We start from the raw sequence: 20,539 nt of genomic DNA, 5'->3' as shown, positions 1-20,539 counted from the left end.
CATATCTGCGAGATAATTAGAAAAATATTTGCCTTCAAACGATTTTCTTTCTAAATGTACATAATCTATGTTTGGATCTTATTTTATTCATAAATGGACATAATATTGCAAAAGCTATTTGATTTATAATCACTCACTAGCCTCTGATGACTGAATAAGGTTATGTAACCCTACTATATGCATTGTCTCTGACCACCTTTTGCAAAATTTGTCTCATATAGCGGAAAAGTTCCGTTTTCAGCTTTATATCAATGGATATTTGAGTCGCGTCACGACAAAACCAACATAGAGGGTTTGCGACCAGCATGGATCCAGACCAGCCTGCGCATCCGCGCAGTCTGATCAGGATCCATGCTGTTCGCTATCAGTTTCTCTACTTGTAATAGCCTCATTTATAAATACTTACTTCTGCTTCAGAGAAAACATCATGCATCAACACGAGTGCTGGGGGTCAACCCTATTTAGCAGACTCGAATGGTAAAACATGTGGAGCAAATAATTTTGAATCTAGAATTAAGTACACCAAGTATTTGATAGGTACGATAAATGGCACCAGTGGAAGCGATATTGTGAAAGTCAGTAACCCAAGATTACCGATTAATGGAATTGTCAAATGTGGTGATACTGTTACAATGCCTTTAGGAGTCCTCTATAATACGGTAGGTTAAACAATCATGCACTGTAATATTTCTCTCTCTATTATCTGAACACAAGAAATGATGATTTGCTCTTTGCGATCAACTTAAGAACGAGGACTTGCCCTAAGCCAAAAAATGAACTTTTTTTAATACAAAGCATTGTATATTTAGCAGTTCAAGTTTATATCCTCACTTCTGATATGTCGTGATACAGTGTAGTTGTTTTCTGATACTATATTTCGTGATAAGTTTTAACTGAATACTTTTATGTTTAAAAACTCCTGACATTAATCTTTATCCCGGATGTGGTTGGCCTTTGACGTGGTCATACCGAACATCCGTGCATTCTGACCAGTCTCTATAATGCTGGTTGCTCATTTTTTATGTTTGATATTGAAAACTCTTAAATTTTGAATGTACAGTTTCAAAGTAAAAGCAGGGCATTTAACCTGGCGATAACACTTTACCTCCCCAACATCTCCCCGACAATATAATGATGTTTATTTTGCTTAGATAATGATAGATTCCAATAAAAAAAAAAGATAAAACATTTTAACCAGTATTTGTGACTATGATCGTTCATTATCTTTAAAGGATGTGTCTGGCACTACACCTTTCACTGTACCGGAACACAATGGAGGAATTTGTTACGGTATGTCATAATAATGTGTTATCGAAACACAGTATATTCAAATTAACAATTTAAAATTTCTGAGAGATATTGTTTGACATCGATGGTAATTGTTTAACTCTGTCTTTAGTGTTTAAATAATTCTAATCAAACCACAGGCACTAGTCACAATTGATTTACCCATATACGATCATAATACTATATATAAAGAATAAAGGCCCCTAACGAGAGAAAACGATTGGTTAGCGCGAAATCGGAAGAACTCGGATTTCCCGCTTAACCAATTGTTACTTTACCTTATACTCAGTGCGGTAATGTAGGAAATGTTGGGAGCCGTCAATAATTTTAATTTTTGAGCTTGTTGGCGTTATCATCGGGCAGTTGAGAAGTAAAGACTTCGCAGTTTGACTGTAAACAAGTTGTTTTAAAGAAAGTATGTGGAAATTTTAACAGTTATTCGTTGATTTTGTAGAAATTGACCAGAATTCACCTTTGTTTACTCGCATTACTTGGACGTCGGAAACGACATGCAATGACATTTCAGTGAAATTTGGAAACTTGCTCGTATTTTGGAGCATTTTGAGGGATTCCGATGACGTAAAAAGTGTTTATGATAGGATAAATTATCCCTAGAGACGACCACAAAGAGAAAATAGTGATCTGGTCTATTTTTACAGAACAGTTCTTGTTTGTTTTGCATGATAGTTTTCTCTCGTTAGGGGCCTTTATTCTTTATATATAGTATTATGATTGTATATGGGTAAATTAATCGTGACTAGTGCCTGTGAATCAAACCATGTTTATGACATAGCTCAGATGAATGAACAATGGAAGCAAATGTTGTGTTTTTCTTTTATTTTCTGTTTGAAATTCTTTTGTTTGAACGCCAAAACTGAAATAACTGCAGGCTTATGTAACTAAAAAAATATGATTGTCTATTTTATTGCAGAAGGAGGACAAGCAACAACTTACTTCTCTCCTTCAGGGGAAGTTCCATATATGTTAAATTTTACAGATTACAAAAGGCACCACGTGTTTAAATTAAGAGTTCAAGTTTGCGGGTCTGCCATTTTGCGGTTCACAACTTTAACTGGCGAATTTATTGTTGCTATAATTAGTTATCAAGGAATACAGATCATTGCATGCGAACCACAATGCACTTTCAATAATGGAATTTCTTATATGACAAACAGGTAAATATTTACAGACGAATTCCCCAATTAGCATTGTATGGGTTACTTAATAAAATCAGTGGACTCTTTACAATTGTTTTTATTTATTTATTTATTTTTGCACATTTTATCATACCTGCATACTTTTTATATGACATTTTTTATAGAATAGACCTCAAGTTTATATATAGTATTACATAACATAATAAAGGATTTTTGTTGCAGCAATTTAATAAAATCATCGTCTTAGACTTACGTTAAAGTAAATTCAAATATTAAATTTCCCCATGTATTAGTAAGTTCACACGACTAGTTTATAAACTTACGCTTGTACAATGTTCAGAAAACTGAAGTGAAACCAGAACTTGCTTTTCCTAACACATTTTCAAAATATAATCCAGAATTTATTTTAAATTTTTCAAAATATAGAATTTAAATGGTTAAAGCATTGCTTGGTATTTTAGTATTAACGAGCAGGCAGGTACCGAATGCGAGACTGATATGTCATTTTTCTGGGTTATGCAAAATGTTGGGATGTTTTGTATTGGAACGGGATACCATCATAAGCCGGAAATGTGTGCACGTGATGTGAGTAACTCAGACAACCTTATTCGGATTGAAACAAATCCCGATAACTTCTTTGACGCCGTATCCATGATCGGACAATTCTCAGACGCAACCTTTAATTGGGGTAAATTCATTATGCAATATTAAATTGTATGTCTGCCGCTACCTCTCCATTCCGCTTCTGGTGACTTTGAACTTCAGTTATTTATAATGAAGACTTATTTAAGGGGACTGCACTGTTTTTTTTTTAAATGATCGGGCTAAAAATATTTTATTCAAGATATTTATTATATATATTAGATACATCTAACTATATAGCAATAAATAGTGTCCAACATTTCAGATCTTTTTGTTCACTGCATATTCCCGAATAATTACTTTAATTGTGCAAAAAACAGACCCTTTTAAACGCTTTTACGTAACTGAAACTTGGTTTAGAATCACTAAATGTCAATTTTTAATGTAATACCGTGTTTATTTTTATCATCTCTTTCATATTGTTTTTGTTTTAGCTTACCAGCTGATCTTATGTAATTAGGCTTTAACATTTTATGTTTTCAGACTTTGGAACAGTTGATCTATGTAATCACATGTTTTCACATTTTATGTTGTTTTTTTTTGTTTGGCTTTGGACCTCAGTGCAGTTCCCGTAAATTAATACACAACAACTATTGTGATAAGCAACGAAATTTTATTGTGTACAAATTCTCAGTTACATTATTTGTTTTCAGATTTCATACATGTTAATGGTTGCAAAGAATACAAGCCTGGTAAGTTGTGAATTTTTACATATAATATCACTTATTTTGTAAAAAATTTGTTAATTTCTCATAGTATTCATTATGTTTATTCAAGTTTCCTTTGTAACTGAAATTCTTGTACATAGGTAACAGTACTTATTCAGAGTAAAAATCCGGAAAAATAAAAACCTTAAAAAACAGTGTCCCGTTGAAGTATTTGTTCCGGGTAGTAAAATAAATAAAAAGAGGTTTGTGAGTTACAGCAAAAATATCATCCCTCGTAAAAATATTGTTACCCGAGGCCATCAGTATTTCCCTCCGGATTTATATACTAACACCTGACATGCATTAAACACTGACACATTTTTACATTTAACATTAACATATGACATGCATGTAACATTTAGACTTTTTTACATTTAACATGTAACACTAACACATGTCAAACATATAACACTAGCACGCTCAAACATGTAACACTAACATACGTCAAACATATAACACTAACACGCGTCAAACATTAGCACTAACAAGCGTCAAACATGTAACACTAACACACGTCAAACACGTAACACTAACACACGTCACACATATAACACTTACACATGTCCAACATATAACAGTAACACATGTCAAACATGTAATACTAAAACACGTCAAAACATATAACATTAACACACGTCAGACATGTAACGCTAACACGCGTCAAACATGTAACACTAACACATTTTTACATTTAACACTCACATATGACATGCATGTAGCTCTAACACTTCTTTATCATTTATCACTGACACATGGAATCCATTTAACACTAAGACACGTCAAACATGTAGCACTATGACACGTCAAACATGTAACACTAACACACGTCAAACATGTTACACTAACACATGGATTGCGTATAACACACACGTCAAACATGTAGCACTAACACACGTCAAACATGTAACACTAGCACACGTCAAAAATGTAACACTAACACACGTCAAACATGTAACTCTAAGACATGTCAAACATGTAACACTAACACACGTCAAACATGTAATACTAACACATGGAATGCATATAACACACACGTCAAACATGTAACTCTAAGACACGTCAAACATGTAACACTAACACACGTCAAACATATAACACTAACACATAGAATGCATATAACACACACGTCAAACATGGCACTCTAAGACACGTCAAGCATGTAACACTATCACACGTCAAACATATAACACCAACACACGTTAAACATGTAATACTAACACACGTCCAACATGTAACACTAACACATGGAATGCATATAACTCGAGCACACGTCAAACATGTAACACTAACACACGTCAAACATGTAACACTAACACATGTCAAATATATAACACTTACACACGTCAAACATGTAACACTAGCACACGTCAAACATGTAACACTACACACGTCAAACATGTAACACTAACACACGTCAATTATGTAACTCTAACACACGTCAACCATATAACACTAACACACGTCAAACATACAACACTTTTTTATATTTAACACTTACACATGGAATGCATATTACACTAAAACACGTCAAACATATAACACTAAAACACACGTCAAACATGTAACACACATGACAAACGTGAAACACTAACACACGTCAAACATGTAACACTAATATATGACATGCATGTTACAATAACACTTTTTTACATATAACACTAACACTTTTTCATATTCAACACCTACACATGGAATGCATATAACACAAATACACGTCAAACATATAACACTAAAACACACGTCAAACATATACCACTTACACATGTCAAACATATAACTTTAACACACGTCAAACATGTAACACTAAAACACGTCAAACATATAACTCTAAAACACACGTCAAACATGTAACACTAACACACGTCAAACATGTAACACTAATATATGGCATGCATGTTACAATAACACTTTTTTACATATAACACTATCACTTTTTCATATTTAACACTTACACATGCAATGCATATAACACAAATACACGTCAAACATATGACACTAAAACACACGTCAAACATATAACACTAACACACGTCAAGCATATAACACTAACACACGTCAAACATATAACACTAAAAGGCGTCAAACATATAACACTAACACACGTCAAACATATAACACTGACACACGTCAAACATATAACACTAACACATGTCAAACATGTAACACTAACATATGTCAAACATATAACACTAACACACGTCAAACATATAACACTAACACGCGTCAAGCATATAACACTTACACATGTCAAACATATAACACTAACACGCGTCAAACATATACCACTAACACACGTCAAACATATAACACTTACACGCGTCAAACATATACCACTAACACACGTCAAACATATAACACTGACACACGTCAAACATATACCACTAACACGCGTCAAACATATACCACTAACACATGTTAAACATATACACTAACACACGTCAAATATATAACACTGACACACGTCAACATATACCACTAATACGCGTCAAACATATACCACTAACACATGTTAAACATATAACACTAACACGCGTCAAACATGTGACATTAACACACGTCAAACATATAACACTGACACACGTCAAACATATACCACTAACACATGTCAAACATATACCACTAACAAACGTCAAACATATAACACTAACACACTTCAAACATATAACACTTACACACGTCAAACATATACCACTAACACATGTCAAACATATACCACTAACACACGTCAAATATATACCACTGACACACGTCAAACATATAACACTAACACACGTCAAACATATACCACTAACACGTACATGTCAAACATATACCACTAACACACCTCAGACATGTAACACTAACACATGTCAAACATATACCACTAACACATGTCAAACATATACCACTGACACACGTCAAACATATACCACTAACACACGTCAAACATATACCACTAACGCGCGTCAAACATATACCACTGACAAAGTCAAACATATACCACTAACACATGTCAAATATATACCACTAACACACGTCAAACATATACCACTGACACACGTCAAATATATACCACTAACACATGTCAAACATATAACACTTACACACGTCAAACATATACCACTGACACACGTCAAACATATAACACTAACACATGTCAAATATATACCACTGACACACGTCAAACATATACCACTAACACACGTCAAACATATACCACTAACACACATGTCAAACATATAACACTTACACACGTCAAACATATACCACTAACACATGTCAAAACATATCCTTTAACACATGTCAAAACATATACCACATACACACGTCAAACACATAACACTAACACACGTCAAACATATAACTCTAACACACGTCACACATATACCACTGACACACGTCAAACATATACCACTAACACGCGTCAACATATAACACTGACACACGTCAAACATATAACACTAACACACGTCAAACATATACCACTAACACACGTCAAACATAAACACTTACACACGTCAAACATATAACACTTACACACGTCAAACATATACCACTAACACATGTCAAAGATATACCACTTACACATGTCAAACATATAACACTAACACACGTCAAACATATACCATTAACACACGTCAAACAAAAACCACTAACACATGTCAAGTATATACCACTAACACATGTCAAACATATAACACTTACACACGTCAAACATGTAACACTGACACACGTCAAACATGTACCACTAACACACGTCAAACATATACCACTATCACATGTTAAACATGTAACACTAACACATGTCAAACATATACCTTTTACACACGTAAAACATATAACACTGACACACGTAAAACATATACCACTAACACGCGTCAAACATATACCACTAACGCATGTCAAACATATAACACTTACACATGACAAACATATAACACTAACACTTCAACATATAACACTAACACACATCAAACATATAACACTAACACGTGTCAAACATATAACACTAACACATGTCAAACATATACCACGAACACACGTCAAACATGTAACACTAACACATGTCAAACATATACCACTAACACATGTCAAACATATACCACTAACACACGTCAAACATATACACTGACACACGTCAAACATATACCACTTACACGCGTCAAACATATACCACTGACACACGTCAAACATATACCACTAACACATGTCAATTATATACCACTAACACATGTCAACATATACCACTAACACATGTCAAACATATACCACTAACACACGTCAAACATGTACCACTGACACACGTCAAACATATACCACTAACACATGTCAAACATATACCACTAACACATGTCAAACATATACCACTGACACACGTCAAACATATAACACTAACACATGTCAAACATATACCACTGACACACGTCAACATATACCACTAACACACGTCAGACATGTAAACAGTAACACATGTCAAACATATACCACTAACACATGTCAAACATATACCACTAACACACGTCAAACATATACCACTGACACACGTCAAACATATAACACTTACACACGTCAAACATATAACTCTAACACATGTCAAACATATACCACCAACACGCGTCAAACATATACACTGACACACGTCAAACATATAACACTTACACACGTCAAACATATAACTCTAACACACGTCAAACATATACCTACAACACGCGTCAAACATATACCACTGACACACGTCAAACATATACACTAACACATGTCAAATATATACCACTGACACACGTCAAACATATACCACTAACACACGTCAAACATATAACACTTACACACGTCAAACATATAACACTAACACGCGTCAAACATATACCACTAACACACTTCAAACATATACCACTGACACACGTCAAACATATACCACTAACACATGTCAAACATATACCTTTAACACACGTCAAACATATACCACATACAACACGTCAAACATATACCACTAACACACGTCAAACATAACACTAACACGCGTCAACATATAACACTGACACACGTCAAACATATACCACTAACACACGTCAAACATATACCACTAACACATGTCAAACATATACCACTAACACATGTCAAACATATACCACTAACACACGTCAAACATATACCACTAACACACGTCAAACATATACCACTAACACATGTCAAACATATACCTTTAACACACGTCAAACATATACCACATACACACGTCAAACATATACCACTAACACACGTCAAACATATAACACTAACACGCGTCAACATATAACACTGACACACGTCAAACATATACCACTAACACACGTCAAACATATAACACTAAAACACGTCAAACATATAACACTAACACACGTCAAACATATAACACTAACACACGTCAAACATATACACTAACACGCGTCAAACATATACCACTGACACACGTCAAACATATACCACTAACACATGTCAAACATATAACACTGACACACGTCAAACATATAACACTAACACACGTCAAACATATACCACTAACTCACGTCAAACATATACCACTAACACATGTCAAATATATACCACTGACACACGTCAAACATATACCACTAACACACGTCAAACATATACACTAACACATGTCAAACATATACCACTAACACATGTCAAACATATACCACTAACACACGTCAAACATATACCACTAACACACGTCAAACATATACCACTAACACATGTCAAACATATACCTTTAACACACGTCAAACATATACCACATACACACGTCAAACATATAACACTAACACGCGTCAAACATATAACACTAACACACGTCAAACATATAACACTAACACACGTCAAACATATAACACTAACACACGTCAAACATATAACACTAACACACGTCAAACATGTAACACTAACACACGTCAAACATATAACACTAACACACGTCAAACATATAACACTAACACACGTCAAACATGTAACACTAACACACGTCAAACATATAACACTAACACACGTCAAACATATAACACTAACACACGTCAAACATATAACACTTACACACGTCAAACATATAACACTAACACACGTCAAACATATACCACTAACACATGTCAAAGATATACCACTTACACATGTCAAACATTATAACACTAACACACGTCAAACATATACCACTAACACACGTCAAACAAATACCACTAACACATGTCAAGTATATACCACTAACACATGTCAAACATATAACACTAACAAACGTCAAACATATAACACTGACACACGTCAAACATATACCACTAACACACGTCAAACATATACCACTAACACATGTTAAACATATAACAATAACACATGTCAAACATATACCTTTAACACACGTCAAACAAATAACACTGACACACGTAAAACATACACCACTAAGACGCGTCAAACATATACCACTAACACATGTCAAACATATAACACTTACACACGTCAAACATATAACACTAACACACGTCAAACATATAACACTAACACACGTCAAACATATAACACTAACACATGTCAAACATGTAACACTGACACACGTCAAACATATACCACTAACACATGTCAAACATATAACACTAACACACGTCAAACATATAACACTAACACATGTCAAACCTATACCACTAACACATGTCAAACATATAACACTAACACACGTCAAACAATAACACTGACACACGTCAAACATATACCACTAACACATGTCAAACATGTAACACTAACTTTTTTTACATATAAAACTAACACATGCCTTACATTTAACACATTGCATGCATATAATACCTACAAATTTCTTAAATATAACACAAACGGATGCCTTGCATATAACATTAATATATGTCTTCCATGTAACAGTAACATATGACATGCATAAAAACAAAAAATGTCATGCATATAACACTAACATATAGAATTCACATAACACATTACATAAACACTTACTTACACATGTCATGCATATAACACTAACACAAGACATGCATATAATCCCTTTACACATGTCATGTATTAAACATTAACACTTGCCATCGTATAAGTTGCGGTAAGATCGAGTAGTTAACGAGTTTTACTAGTCATCTAAAGATCGCTATTTATCATGCCATTACTATGACAACTGCCTGATAAAGCCTGTCTGAGAACAGCAACCTTTCTCAGTCAGTGACTTGAGAACACTATGTTCCTACGCCAGATCAGCACTGATGATGTTTATTGTTGGTATTGTTTAATTGACTTTGCTGAATATTTATGATAATACACAGTAAATAAATTGTTAAAACAGATTGTACCAAAAATTGTGTTGTTTTATAAAATTATTGGTAAAAACCCTTGGACTACTTTTTTGGCGTATAACCCTCTTGTGGTTACCGTACTTTCAGAAATTAGCGCCCCGAATTAAAAAAAATAAGATGCAAAATCATAATAGAGGCATGATAAAAAGAATAACAGGTTACTGTCTTTTTAGAAAGGGATTTCTCAGACTCGGCTAGATATGGTCCGAAAGGGGCTCGGCAAGCCTCGCCCCTTCCAGGACCATATCTAACCTCGTCTGAGAAACCCTTTCTCAAAAGACAGTAACCTGTTATTCTCTATATGTTTGAAGGGGCAACCCGTTGTTTCCTAGCCTAGAGCAAGAAACGTTCAATATTGGTTGGTCCCAGGAACGGAATCTAGAGAGTGTCTATAAGCTTGTAGCTTCCTACACAATCGCACTAAAATAGATTTTGTATAGCATGCTATGCATACAAAATTATACGTTCTCATCGCAGCTCAGTGAATACACTCACGTAACTTTAATAAAGTGAGCGATAGTGAAACATTCGACCGATGCGCAGGAGAGTAACAAAACTAATTTTTGACTTACACATGGCATGCACAAAACACACCTTTCACAAATACATGGTATGTATACAATCATGTCATGCTACAGCTAGACAGTTATACAGGCAACTAAGGACAAGGTTCTCCGAGCCTATACCGCCATGACTTTGCTATTCTGTTGCATCAATTACTAATAACTTCTTGGCCTTTTGCACGCTTAATTTTTAAATAAGAATTTCAAAATTCAAAAATAAACTCGTATCAAACTGTTGACAGGGACACGCTGTCAGATAGATTGAGAAAAATGTCGTTATTTTAAAAATATTTTAGGTTGGCGTTGTACGGATAAACTTTCCAATTGTTCTCAGTATGAAGATGGATTTTGTACGAAGTATCATGACTTCGCCATTAAGAATTGTGCTAAGTTTTGTGGCATATGTGAGTGGATTTCCCCCTTTTTTATTTGATCAGAGTGGATCTATAATAATTGTGTTTAAAATAACAATGTAAAAAGTAAATATAAAATGTACATGGAAGTATTACATTTTAAGTTGCGTGAAAAAAACGTGTACATGCATAATCTTTTTGTTTAGGTAAAACAAATTTAATAACAATACCAACCAAACTTTAAGAAATTGCCAGAGTAATGTTGCCGTCTTTAGGAATGTCACCTATTCTGGTGCTCTAACCGTAGTATACATATGTGATAAGTAATTTGTCTCCAATTTTGAAATTGTCGGTTCTGTTTAAACATCATATTTACTTTTTAATTATAAATGAATTCAAGGTTTTGCTGACAGTTATGGTAAAAAGTTCTTGCTGAGGACCCCATTCAGTCGACCTGCCGGACAGTGTTCTATTCTAGTTTCACCACTCAACCCACATACACACGTTGCTGTCACAATGTTGCTTGTACCTCCAGAGCAAGAAGTTGTTCTTCATGGCATTCATGATTTGAACGCGATAACGTACAGTTGTTCAGAAGCATTGCCGACTAAGTTGAATACAATCACCATTCTATCAGACGATGACGTGGCAGCAGTTCTGTATCTGGAGATTAATGGGCCAATTAGAGGAACAAGACTTTACCCAGTTGATGCTTTCGGTAACGAGTTTATGATACTGGAGCATAATAAATCGGTTAAGGAATGCCGTTTCGTGTCAGAGGATGGCATTGTCGAGTATGTACCGTACTATTCTCGGCCTATACAAAACAGTGCGGCAGATTCAGAACGGACAACCTCTGACATAAATAAAAAGTTCGAAATGCCAAATGGTAATGACATGTCCGGGACGAGTTTGACGTTTGCGAAGTCATCCTCAGTGTTTTGTTTTGATAAGACAGAGTTTATTTACACCCAGTTGCTACCAGTAGATACTTGGTCTAACGAGTATGTGGTGCCTGGCTTTGACGTAGACGCAGTTAAACACTCACTCACGGGGATGTTACACATCATGTCTACCGCTGACAATACCATCGTAAATATATCTGGTGGCTTTGACGCCTTCCATGCTATCTATGACAGAGGTGATAGAATTGAGCAAGAGATCGATATAGCTGCAGGGTACAAGATTGAAGCATCGGAAAGAATTGCCGTGGGGTTATACATCAATGATTCTATAAATACAGGAATGACTTCATTCAGTTTGTTAGCTCCAGCCCAAAACCACCACGACACCGTCTTAACAGCTGTACCGTATATTGTATTTGATGACGGAATTGAGACTGAAACTGTAATATACACGTCGTATATAAATGCTTATCTAGATTCAGGTGTGAATCAAACAACTGAAGCGGATTCTGATTTGTCATACCGAGTGATCACAACCGGGGAGGTAATTTACGAAATGACGTTGGTGCATTCAGACTACGAATGGCTTATTGTTCCCGGGAATATCAAAGCAAGATATTTGAATGAGGTAAATAACAAGTTCTTAACCGCCACCTTTTTATGTTTGATAATGTTTTGTTGTTTAAATGTAATCTGGATTTCATGATGGCATGCATAATTTATTTTAGCAATAGCAAATAGTTTATACGTGATTTGTTGCCAGTTTCAATGGTAAAGGTAGAGGTTCAATCATTAACAAAATATGACTTTGTAATTTTTTTAACAATTTAGCCCAAGAAAATCTGCAGTATATCAGCACCAGCACATGGTGACGGGATAGATAATGACTGTGATGGTTTGATAGACGAGGACGGTTGCTATGATGATGTTTACGGGGTTTATAAAGAGGGCAAGTATTGAATTTGTATGACGGGGTAAAACCGTTAACGAAATTTAAAGCGGCACGCCTCCAAATTTGTGTTATTTTTTAAAATTGTTCTAATGATTAAAATGTTGTCAAATGTTTACATTCAGTATAAAAAGCACCTGGCGTCAGGTACTTCGTATTCACAGAAATTACAATTTACTTGTGAAAATATGCAGAAATTGCTCTTACTTCGTGATCTCGAAATAGTCCTTTGGCAATAAAACCAGTGAGTTTTGTCAGTCTTTGCATGGCATATTCAAAGTTCAATCACAATTGTCAACAATTAAACATATTTAAAGTAAATTAAACATATATTGTTTTTAACTAAAATTCGATTTCCTAAGATTTGTGGTACCTCTCTGTAATATTTCTCACTATCGCAGAACGTTTTGAGAGATCTCACAAACCCAATTCAGCTTGTTGGTCAACACATTTCAAACTTCTTGGGCGATTCTCTTTCACGAAAGTTGAAAGAAAACAACTCCAGAACACTTTCATGGTAACCAAAGAAGAATTCTTTAGCCAGAAACCTGCTGTGTAACTGATGTGCCATATTTTGAAATTTTAACTGATGTTAATATCAAAATACAATGTTCAAGATTTAAACTTCCATTAGTGTGGAGCTTGGTTAAACTTCTCCAATTCAGTTCCATGCTCATTCTTCATGAAAATCTTGAAAATATATTTAAGAGTATAATATTGAGAAGTGAAAAAAAGAAAATAATTTTCACATTGCAAACGGTACTTACAATCCATATAAATAAAAAAAAAGATGTTATAATATGCAACATTAGCCCTAACAGCGTTAGTCATACTGTAGAAATGTGTTGATCAATACTGCGAAGTCAGTCATTGGTCACAAATAACATGAAAATTATTACCCGAATCTTCAGTCTTTTCACTTCCCTTAAAATGTTAGTATATCTTACTCAAGTTTGATTTTCCTGAAATATTTTGACTCATTTCGAGACATGCAGCTTTAAGCAAATTCTCTTCAAAATGATACCTTTTCAGATCACGACTTAGATGGTGACTTTGGCGAAGACTGTGGGGGCACAATAATTCAACGTAAGTTTTTGTCTCCTAGGTAAATCAGATATGTTCGTATGTTTGCCCACCTCAATTATAGATTAATGGTACGGCGTTCGGTTTGTTTATGGGATGGCGCGGATTCGATTCCCAGGTCAGACCAAAATCAAGCCAAAAATATTATAAGAATAGTGAGGCTGGTGTCAGGAAAATGCGAATTGGTGGGGTGTAATGTAAATGTTTGTGGTTAAGCTTAATTTAATTTTCAATACATCGATCATGTTGAAACATTTTATCTGAAACCACAAACAGATAGCTGCAAAAAATAATTTTCGTGAAAAGTGCTTTCTTCATATTATTCTTCATTATCTGTTGAAAACACATTTAAAATTGATAAGAAAAGAAAATATGACACAGTCCATGTAAATTCTTTATTTTCGTCATGTGATGTCGATCAGATACGTTGACAGCAAATATCAGATGACAGCTTTGACATTCTACATGATTTGTTTTCCGATTTTTCAGGTCCGGTTGTTGTGACAGCTCCGAAACAGCCGATGTGTTTAAACTTTACAGAAGTGCCTGGTCAGTGCTGGGTACCATACTCTTGCCCGTGCTCATGGTTGAAGAGAATGGAGAAATATCAGGGTATGACCCATGAGGAACTTGTTGAAGCATTACGTAATGATACCAAGGAAATTCTTGACTCCATGAAGGTAAGTTTATAATATTCTAAAAGCGATTAATGTCTTATCATATCTATATACATGTATGTGTATCAGAGGTTATATGGACAGAATTCTGATAATTAAAGCGAATTTTCTTCCGCTTATATTATGTGTTATAAAGATTTTGACAGGTTATATGACCCTATATAAACGATATTGCAAACAACGATTTATATACGGTCATATAACCTGTCAGAAATATTTGTAACGAATTTAAAATACAACAAGCATCTTTTTTCAGAGATTTCTTCATAAATTGACCAAACGTCACAATTATCCAATGAAAAGCGACATTTCAAATGTGCATTATCATAACGAATAACATTCATTGATACTTCATAGAAAATAAGTCATTTTGAAAAAGTAACCCACTCATTCACTCTAATCACTTCACTCGCACTTCACTGCACTTAAATAAGTCTAGATATATTTTATCTTCGTTACTCCTCTAACTGGGAACTCAAAAATAATTAAAAATATTGTTGAGATTTTTCGAAAATGAAAAACGATTTTTGTATTACTTTCATTAATTTATAGTAGAAATTTTGTTTCATTCCGTGACATAATGATAATTATACGAAACAAAATATTATTTATTCCTCTTGTTTTTAGCTCAACAAGGAACTCCTGACAGCTACAATTATAACGAGAGAGAGTGCAGACGATGATAGAAAGAGTGCACAGAGCATTGGCTTTGTCGGCGTCGCCCTATTCGCAGTCATCTTCGGCACAGTTTTCATCATGGATATCAATGCACTCAAACGTGACGCGCTCATTCTCTGGGGAAACTTATCCGACGGTGCTGGAAGGGTGCGTGACTTTGTTACAAAATGTTGTAAGAAGAAAGCAACAGAACCAAAGTAGTGTGGCAGAAAAAAAAGTTTTTAATTTTACTATAATTGCATGTGAATTTTTACTTCTCTTCGAAACACATTGTTTTTACGAACAATACGTATTGCTTACCTACATGTAAATAACTTTGAGTGTTTTTTAAACTGGTATTTAAACTTGATATTTCATTTGTATTTGTTTCAATCGGCTGTATGGTAAAGGTTATACCATCCTATCTATTTACCAATCTTTCAAACAAGGACGTTAGTTAGATAATTCAATAAGTATCGAAAGAGTCGCATTCAAGGGGTGAGTTAGAGTTGACGCAGCATCGCAGTACAAAGTAAATCTTGATCGACAGTTCAATCACAACCATAACGTTAAGGTTCATTTTTTTTCTGGACTTATCGGAGAAATAAGTATTAGTTACCAATTTCTTTAGAAAAAAATATATTTGCAATGAGTGGTTTTCGCAGCCGTCGTTTTTAAGAACTTTACTTTATCTATTGTGTTATAACTGAGGTAAAATGATTAAATTTCAGCTTTATTGTCACGGTATGTTTTTATAAGCGGACGATTTTTTATTTGTTGAAGTTTTTCTTTTATTATAATGCAATGTTGTGACTGTGGCCGAGTGATTTGTTGTCGCTTTAATTCGTTTCGATAATCGGTTTAAGTTTCTTTTTAAAGTAATGACATGATGAGATTGAGGGCGAGTTACCTCATTTATTTTCTTTTCAATTAATAACATGCTGTAAATGAGGGAGCGTGATTTAGTGTCAATTTTATTCTTTAAAAGACTAAGGGCAGGTGATTTAATATCATTTTGATTGGTTAGATATTAAGTGACGATATGCTGTGACCGAGGGCAGGTGATTTAATATCATTTGATTGGTTAGATATTAAGTGACGATATGCTGTGACCGAGGGCAGGTGATTTAATATCATTTGATTGGTTAGATATTAAGTGACGATATGCTGTGTCTGAGGGCGATTGGTTGAATTTGTTTAATTTGTTCTTGTTTTAAACGTTGTCATGATTTGACTGAGGGCGTGTCTTTTTACGTAATTTTAATCTGTTACCGCTTTTAGTGACTACATGCTACGATAGTGAGTAAGTTCACATTTATTTCATAAAAAATTGATAACATGTTTTGATTAAGTGCACATAGTTTAAAAGTTATGGTGTGACTGAGGGCAAGTTGTTAAAACATATTAATTCCTTTAATTATATAAAACTCGGGGGTTGAACCCCATATGGATCTCAAAATTGAGCATCGGTTAAAAATATATGTGAATTTCCGCTGATCCAGATGTGAGCTATAACTCGATATGTGAAGGAGAAAATAGGTCAATCACAGTTCAAGTTTACAACTTTTTAAACATTTATATAAAATTCAAAACTTTTTTTTTAAAGAAAATCGAAATGTTTCAAGTTACTCGTTTTATTTATATTGACCTATTTTCTACTTAAGCTCACATCTGGACCAGCGGTACTCTCCTGCGCACATCGGTCGAATGTTCCACTATCGCTCTCTTTCTTACGTGAGTGAGTGTATTCAGTGAGCTGCGAAGGGAGCGTAGATCAGCGGAAATCCACATATATTTTTACCGATGCTCAATTTTGAGACCCATATGGGGTTCAACATCCGTGTATTATATTATTAAAATAATTAATATGTTTTTAAACCACATATGATTTTAATTGGTCACCGCCGTGCATTTTATGCAACTGCTTTTTTAGTAGTACTCCTCTTCGCTTGAAATATCTCTAAAATTTCACCGAGCTGTGCTGAAAATTAATTCTAATAGTGAAATCTAGAGTCTTAAAACACGAAATGACCGTCAATACCAACTGTTTTCTAAAATCTTACTTTCTCGACTTCTTTTGAAATTTCAGTCTTTGACATATTTTTCTGGTTAGTGCCTCCAAGTTATCTAACAAAGAAACTGAAAGGAAGATTTTATTTTGAAAAAGAAAAGTTTCCATTACGGTTTGCCATATTGACGTAACCTATTAGATTTCATGGAAATGTTGAAAACAAAAAATCGATATAAAAATGATCGACGAAAATGAAAAGGATAGAGCACAAATGTATGATCGCTAACGATTATATTGTCCAACAATATTGATCTGGCACTTCATTAACTTTCGTAAAGGTCATTTGAATAAACACTGACCAGTATCTATCGAATATATCGATATTTTTGATATCTTCACTCGTAAGTGAGGTGTGGTGTATAGATGTCGGTCTACCGATTTGAGGGTCTCTGCTTCGATTCCTTACCAACACCACGTTATGATTTTTTTTTTAAAATTTACTTGCAAGAATTAATTTGAAATCGTTTTACTACATCTGGTTTAAGAATATCTATTAAATGATGTTTTTATACACAATTATATTTTATTACATAACAGTATCTTTCAACGGTTCTCTTTGTGTCATTATGCAATCTATGCTTTAGCATACACGCTATAAAGGCTACACAGACAGTGCACACAGCAAAATGGTTTGCCATAGTTCTAAGAGAATAGCAATTTTAAAATTAAAATAAAAAAATAGAAAATAAATCGCTGAAACAGGATTCGAACCTATCAGTCTAGTCTACATTCTTCAAGTGAAATTCTACCAACTGCGTTAAGAAACAATTGGATATTTCCATTCATATCGACTTACAAGTAGATCGTAACGTTTACGGAACATACCGACTACTGGGTCAAATGCAAGAGTGCCAGGTCAATGTTATTGGACAATATCTTCTATTATATGCAAAAAATGCTTCTTTTTTGGTTTTTGCCAGTCAATCATGATTAAGACAAAAATGAAAAGTTATAGCTTTGTAAATGTTAGACTATATATGACATGCACAGTGAGATAATAAAATGTTTGCACTTTTGTATATATATTTTTTATTCATATTATAAGTACTCCATAGAATGTTTTTGACCATGTGACATGCACAACATAACAATTAACACACGAAGCAAACCCTTAATGATTTATAAACAGTGTAGACTAATTATAAATTAACTCCATGCTGTGGTATTCTGCAACAAAAGTATATAATGACTGACTATTTTGGAATAGTAATCCAGGCTTCAGAGGGGATCGAACCCTCTTCCTCCTGTTTACTAGACAGGCGCTGTAACCACTGAGCTATGGAGCCAGATGTGTTCATCTAGACGTTATATCACATTACCATAACTATGACATTTATTTGCATATTAGAGGCAATAAATTTCGGTATACAAACAGTTAGCAGCAATCATCAAGATTTGTTTTGTGAAAATCAAACAAAAAAGTGAAAACAGTGAAAAAAAGTACTTGGAAGCAAAAAGAATGTCAAATGTTCTAAATAAATGCTTTGTGCTAGTCACCCACTTTCCGTAACATGTCAAAATATGAAGAAATTTATGTTACTTGGTTACTTAGTTACGGGATAGGATTAAAAGTGAATTTTTTGAAATTGTATATGCTATAAAAAGTTTTACTTTGAATGAGAGTATTTTTACATTTCCTTAATTATTTTAAATCTTGTGAGTAGTTATTAAAACTCACCGCATGGTCTTTCACAGCGTGTTTGGGAAAACGGTTGACGAAACTATAGCACGCATTTCTTTATATTTATAGCAATTAAGAGTGAAAAAGAATAAATGAAATTAACGTAAGAAAAAGGCACCATAGGGGGGGGGGGGGTGTTAAACACACAATCTCCTGTTATTACACGTCCGCTCTAACCACTGAGCTTTGGAGCTGTACGGAAAGAGTAAATTCCTATTTTGTCATATGGGCTTATTTTACATTTCATTGCATTACATTAATTTCTATTATTTGTATATACTTCTGAATTATAATATGCATAATTAAAACATAGAGATAAATCACGGCTTTAATTTAATCATTTAATACGGTTTTAATTTAATGATAAAGCTGTAACTAAGGGCTCCAGAGGGGATCTAACTCTCGACCTCCTGTTTACTACCACTGAGCTATGGAGCCAGATGGTTTTCTCTGGATGTTTTTTGTGACGCAATGTGGTATAAACTGTATTTACTCAG

General features: G+C 34.2%; 1 protein-coding gene and 1 non-coding gene across 2 annotated transcripts; one reads left to right on the top strand and one right to left on the bottom strand.

Moving 5' to 3' along the window:
- The first annotated feature begins 419 nt into the window (after positions 1-419).
- LOC132730276 (uncharacterized) lies at positions 420-20,159 on the top strand. Its single transcript, XM_060716162.1, has 11 exons — positions 420-659; positions 1,233-1,290; positions 2,219-2,462; positions 2,906-3,132; positions 3,740-3,778; positions 11,963-12,070; positions 12,420-13,552; positions 13,756-13,873; positions 14,906-14,959; positions 15,446-15,636; positions 16,261-20,159. Exons 1-11 carry the CDS (start codon positions 633-635, stop codon positions 16,510-16,512), a joined length of 2,451 nt encoding a protein of 816 aa, XP_060572145.1. The 5' UTR covers positions 420-632; the 3' UTR covers positions 16,513-20,159.
- Trnat-agu (transfer RNA threonine (anticodon AGU)) lies at positions 19,575-19,647 on the bottom strand. The gene has a single exon. It is a non-coding gene; the product is annotated as a tRNA-Thr (tRNA).
- Positions 20,160-20,539: the final 380 nt, after the last annotated feature.

This window comes from Ruditapes philippinarum, unplaced genomic scaffold (genome assembly GCF_026571515.1).
Source record: "Ruditapes philippinarum isolate M1 unplaced genomic scaffold, ASM2657151v2 ctg1686_1_1_1_1, whole genome shotgun sequence".
NCBI lineage: Eukaryota > Metazoa > Mollusca > Bivalvia > Venerida > Veneridae > Ruditapes > Ruditapes philippinarum.
This window is presented reverse-complemented; position numbering and strand designations above follow the sequence as displayed.

Coding starts and splice junctions, on each gene's coding strand:
- LOC132730276 (XM_060716162.1), top strand. CDS start 633: ATGCCTTTAGGAGTCCTCTATAATACG. Junction 660..1,232: donor TAGGAGTCCTCTATAATACG/GTAGGTTAAACA, acceptor TTATCTTTAAAG/GATGTGTCTGGCACTACACC. Junction 14,960..15,445: donor TGGGGGCACAATAATTCAAC/GTAAGTTTTTGT, acceptor CCGATTTTTCAG/GTCCGGTTGTTGTGACAGCT.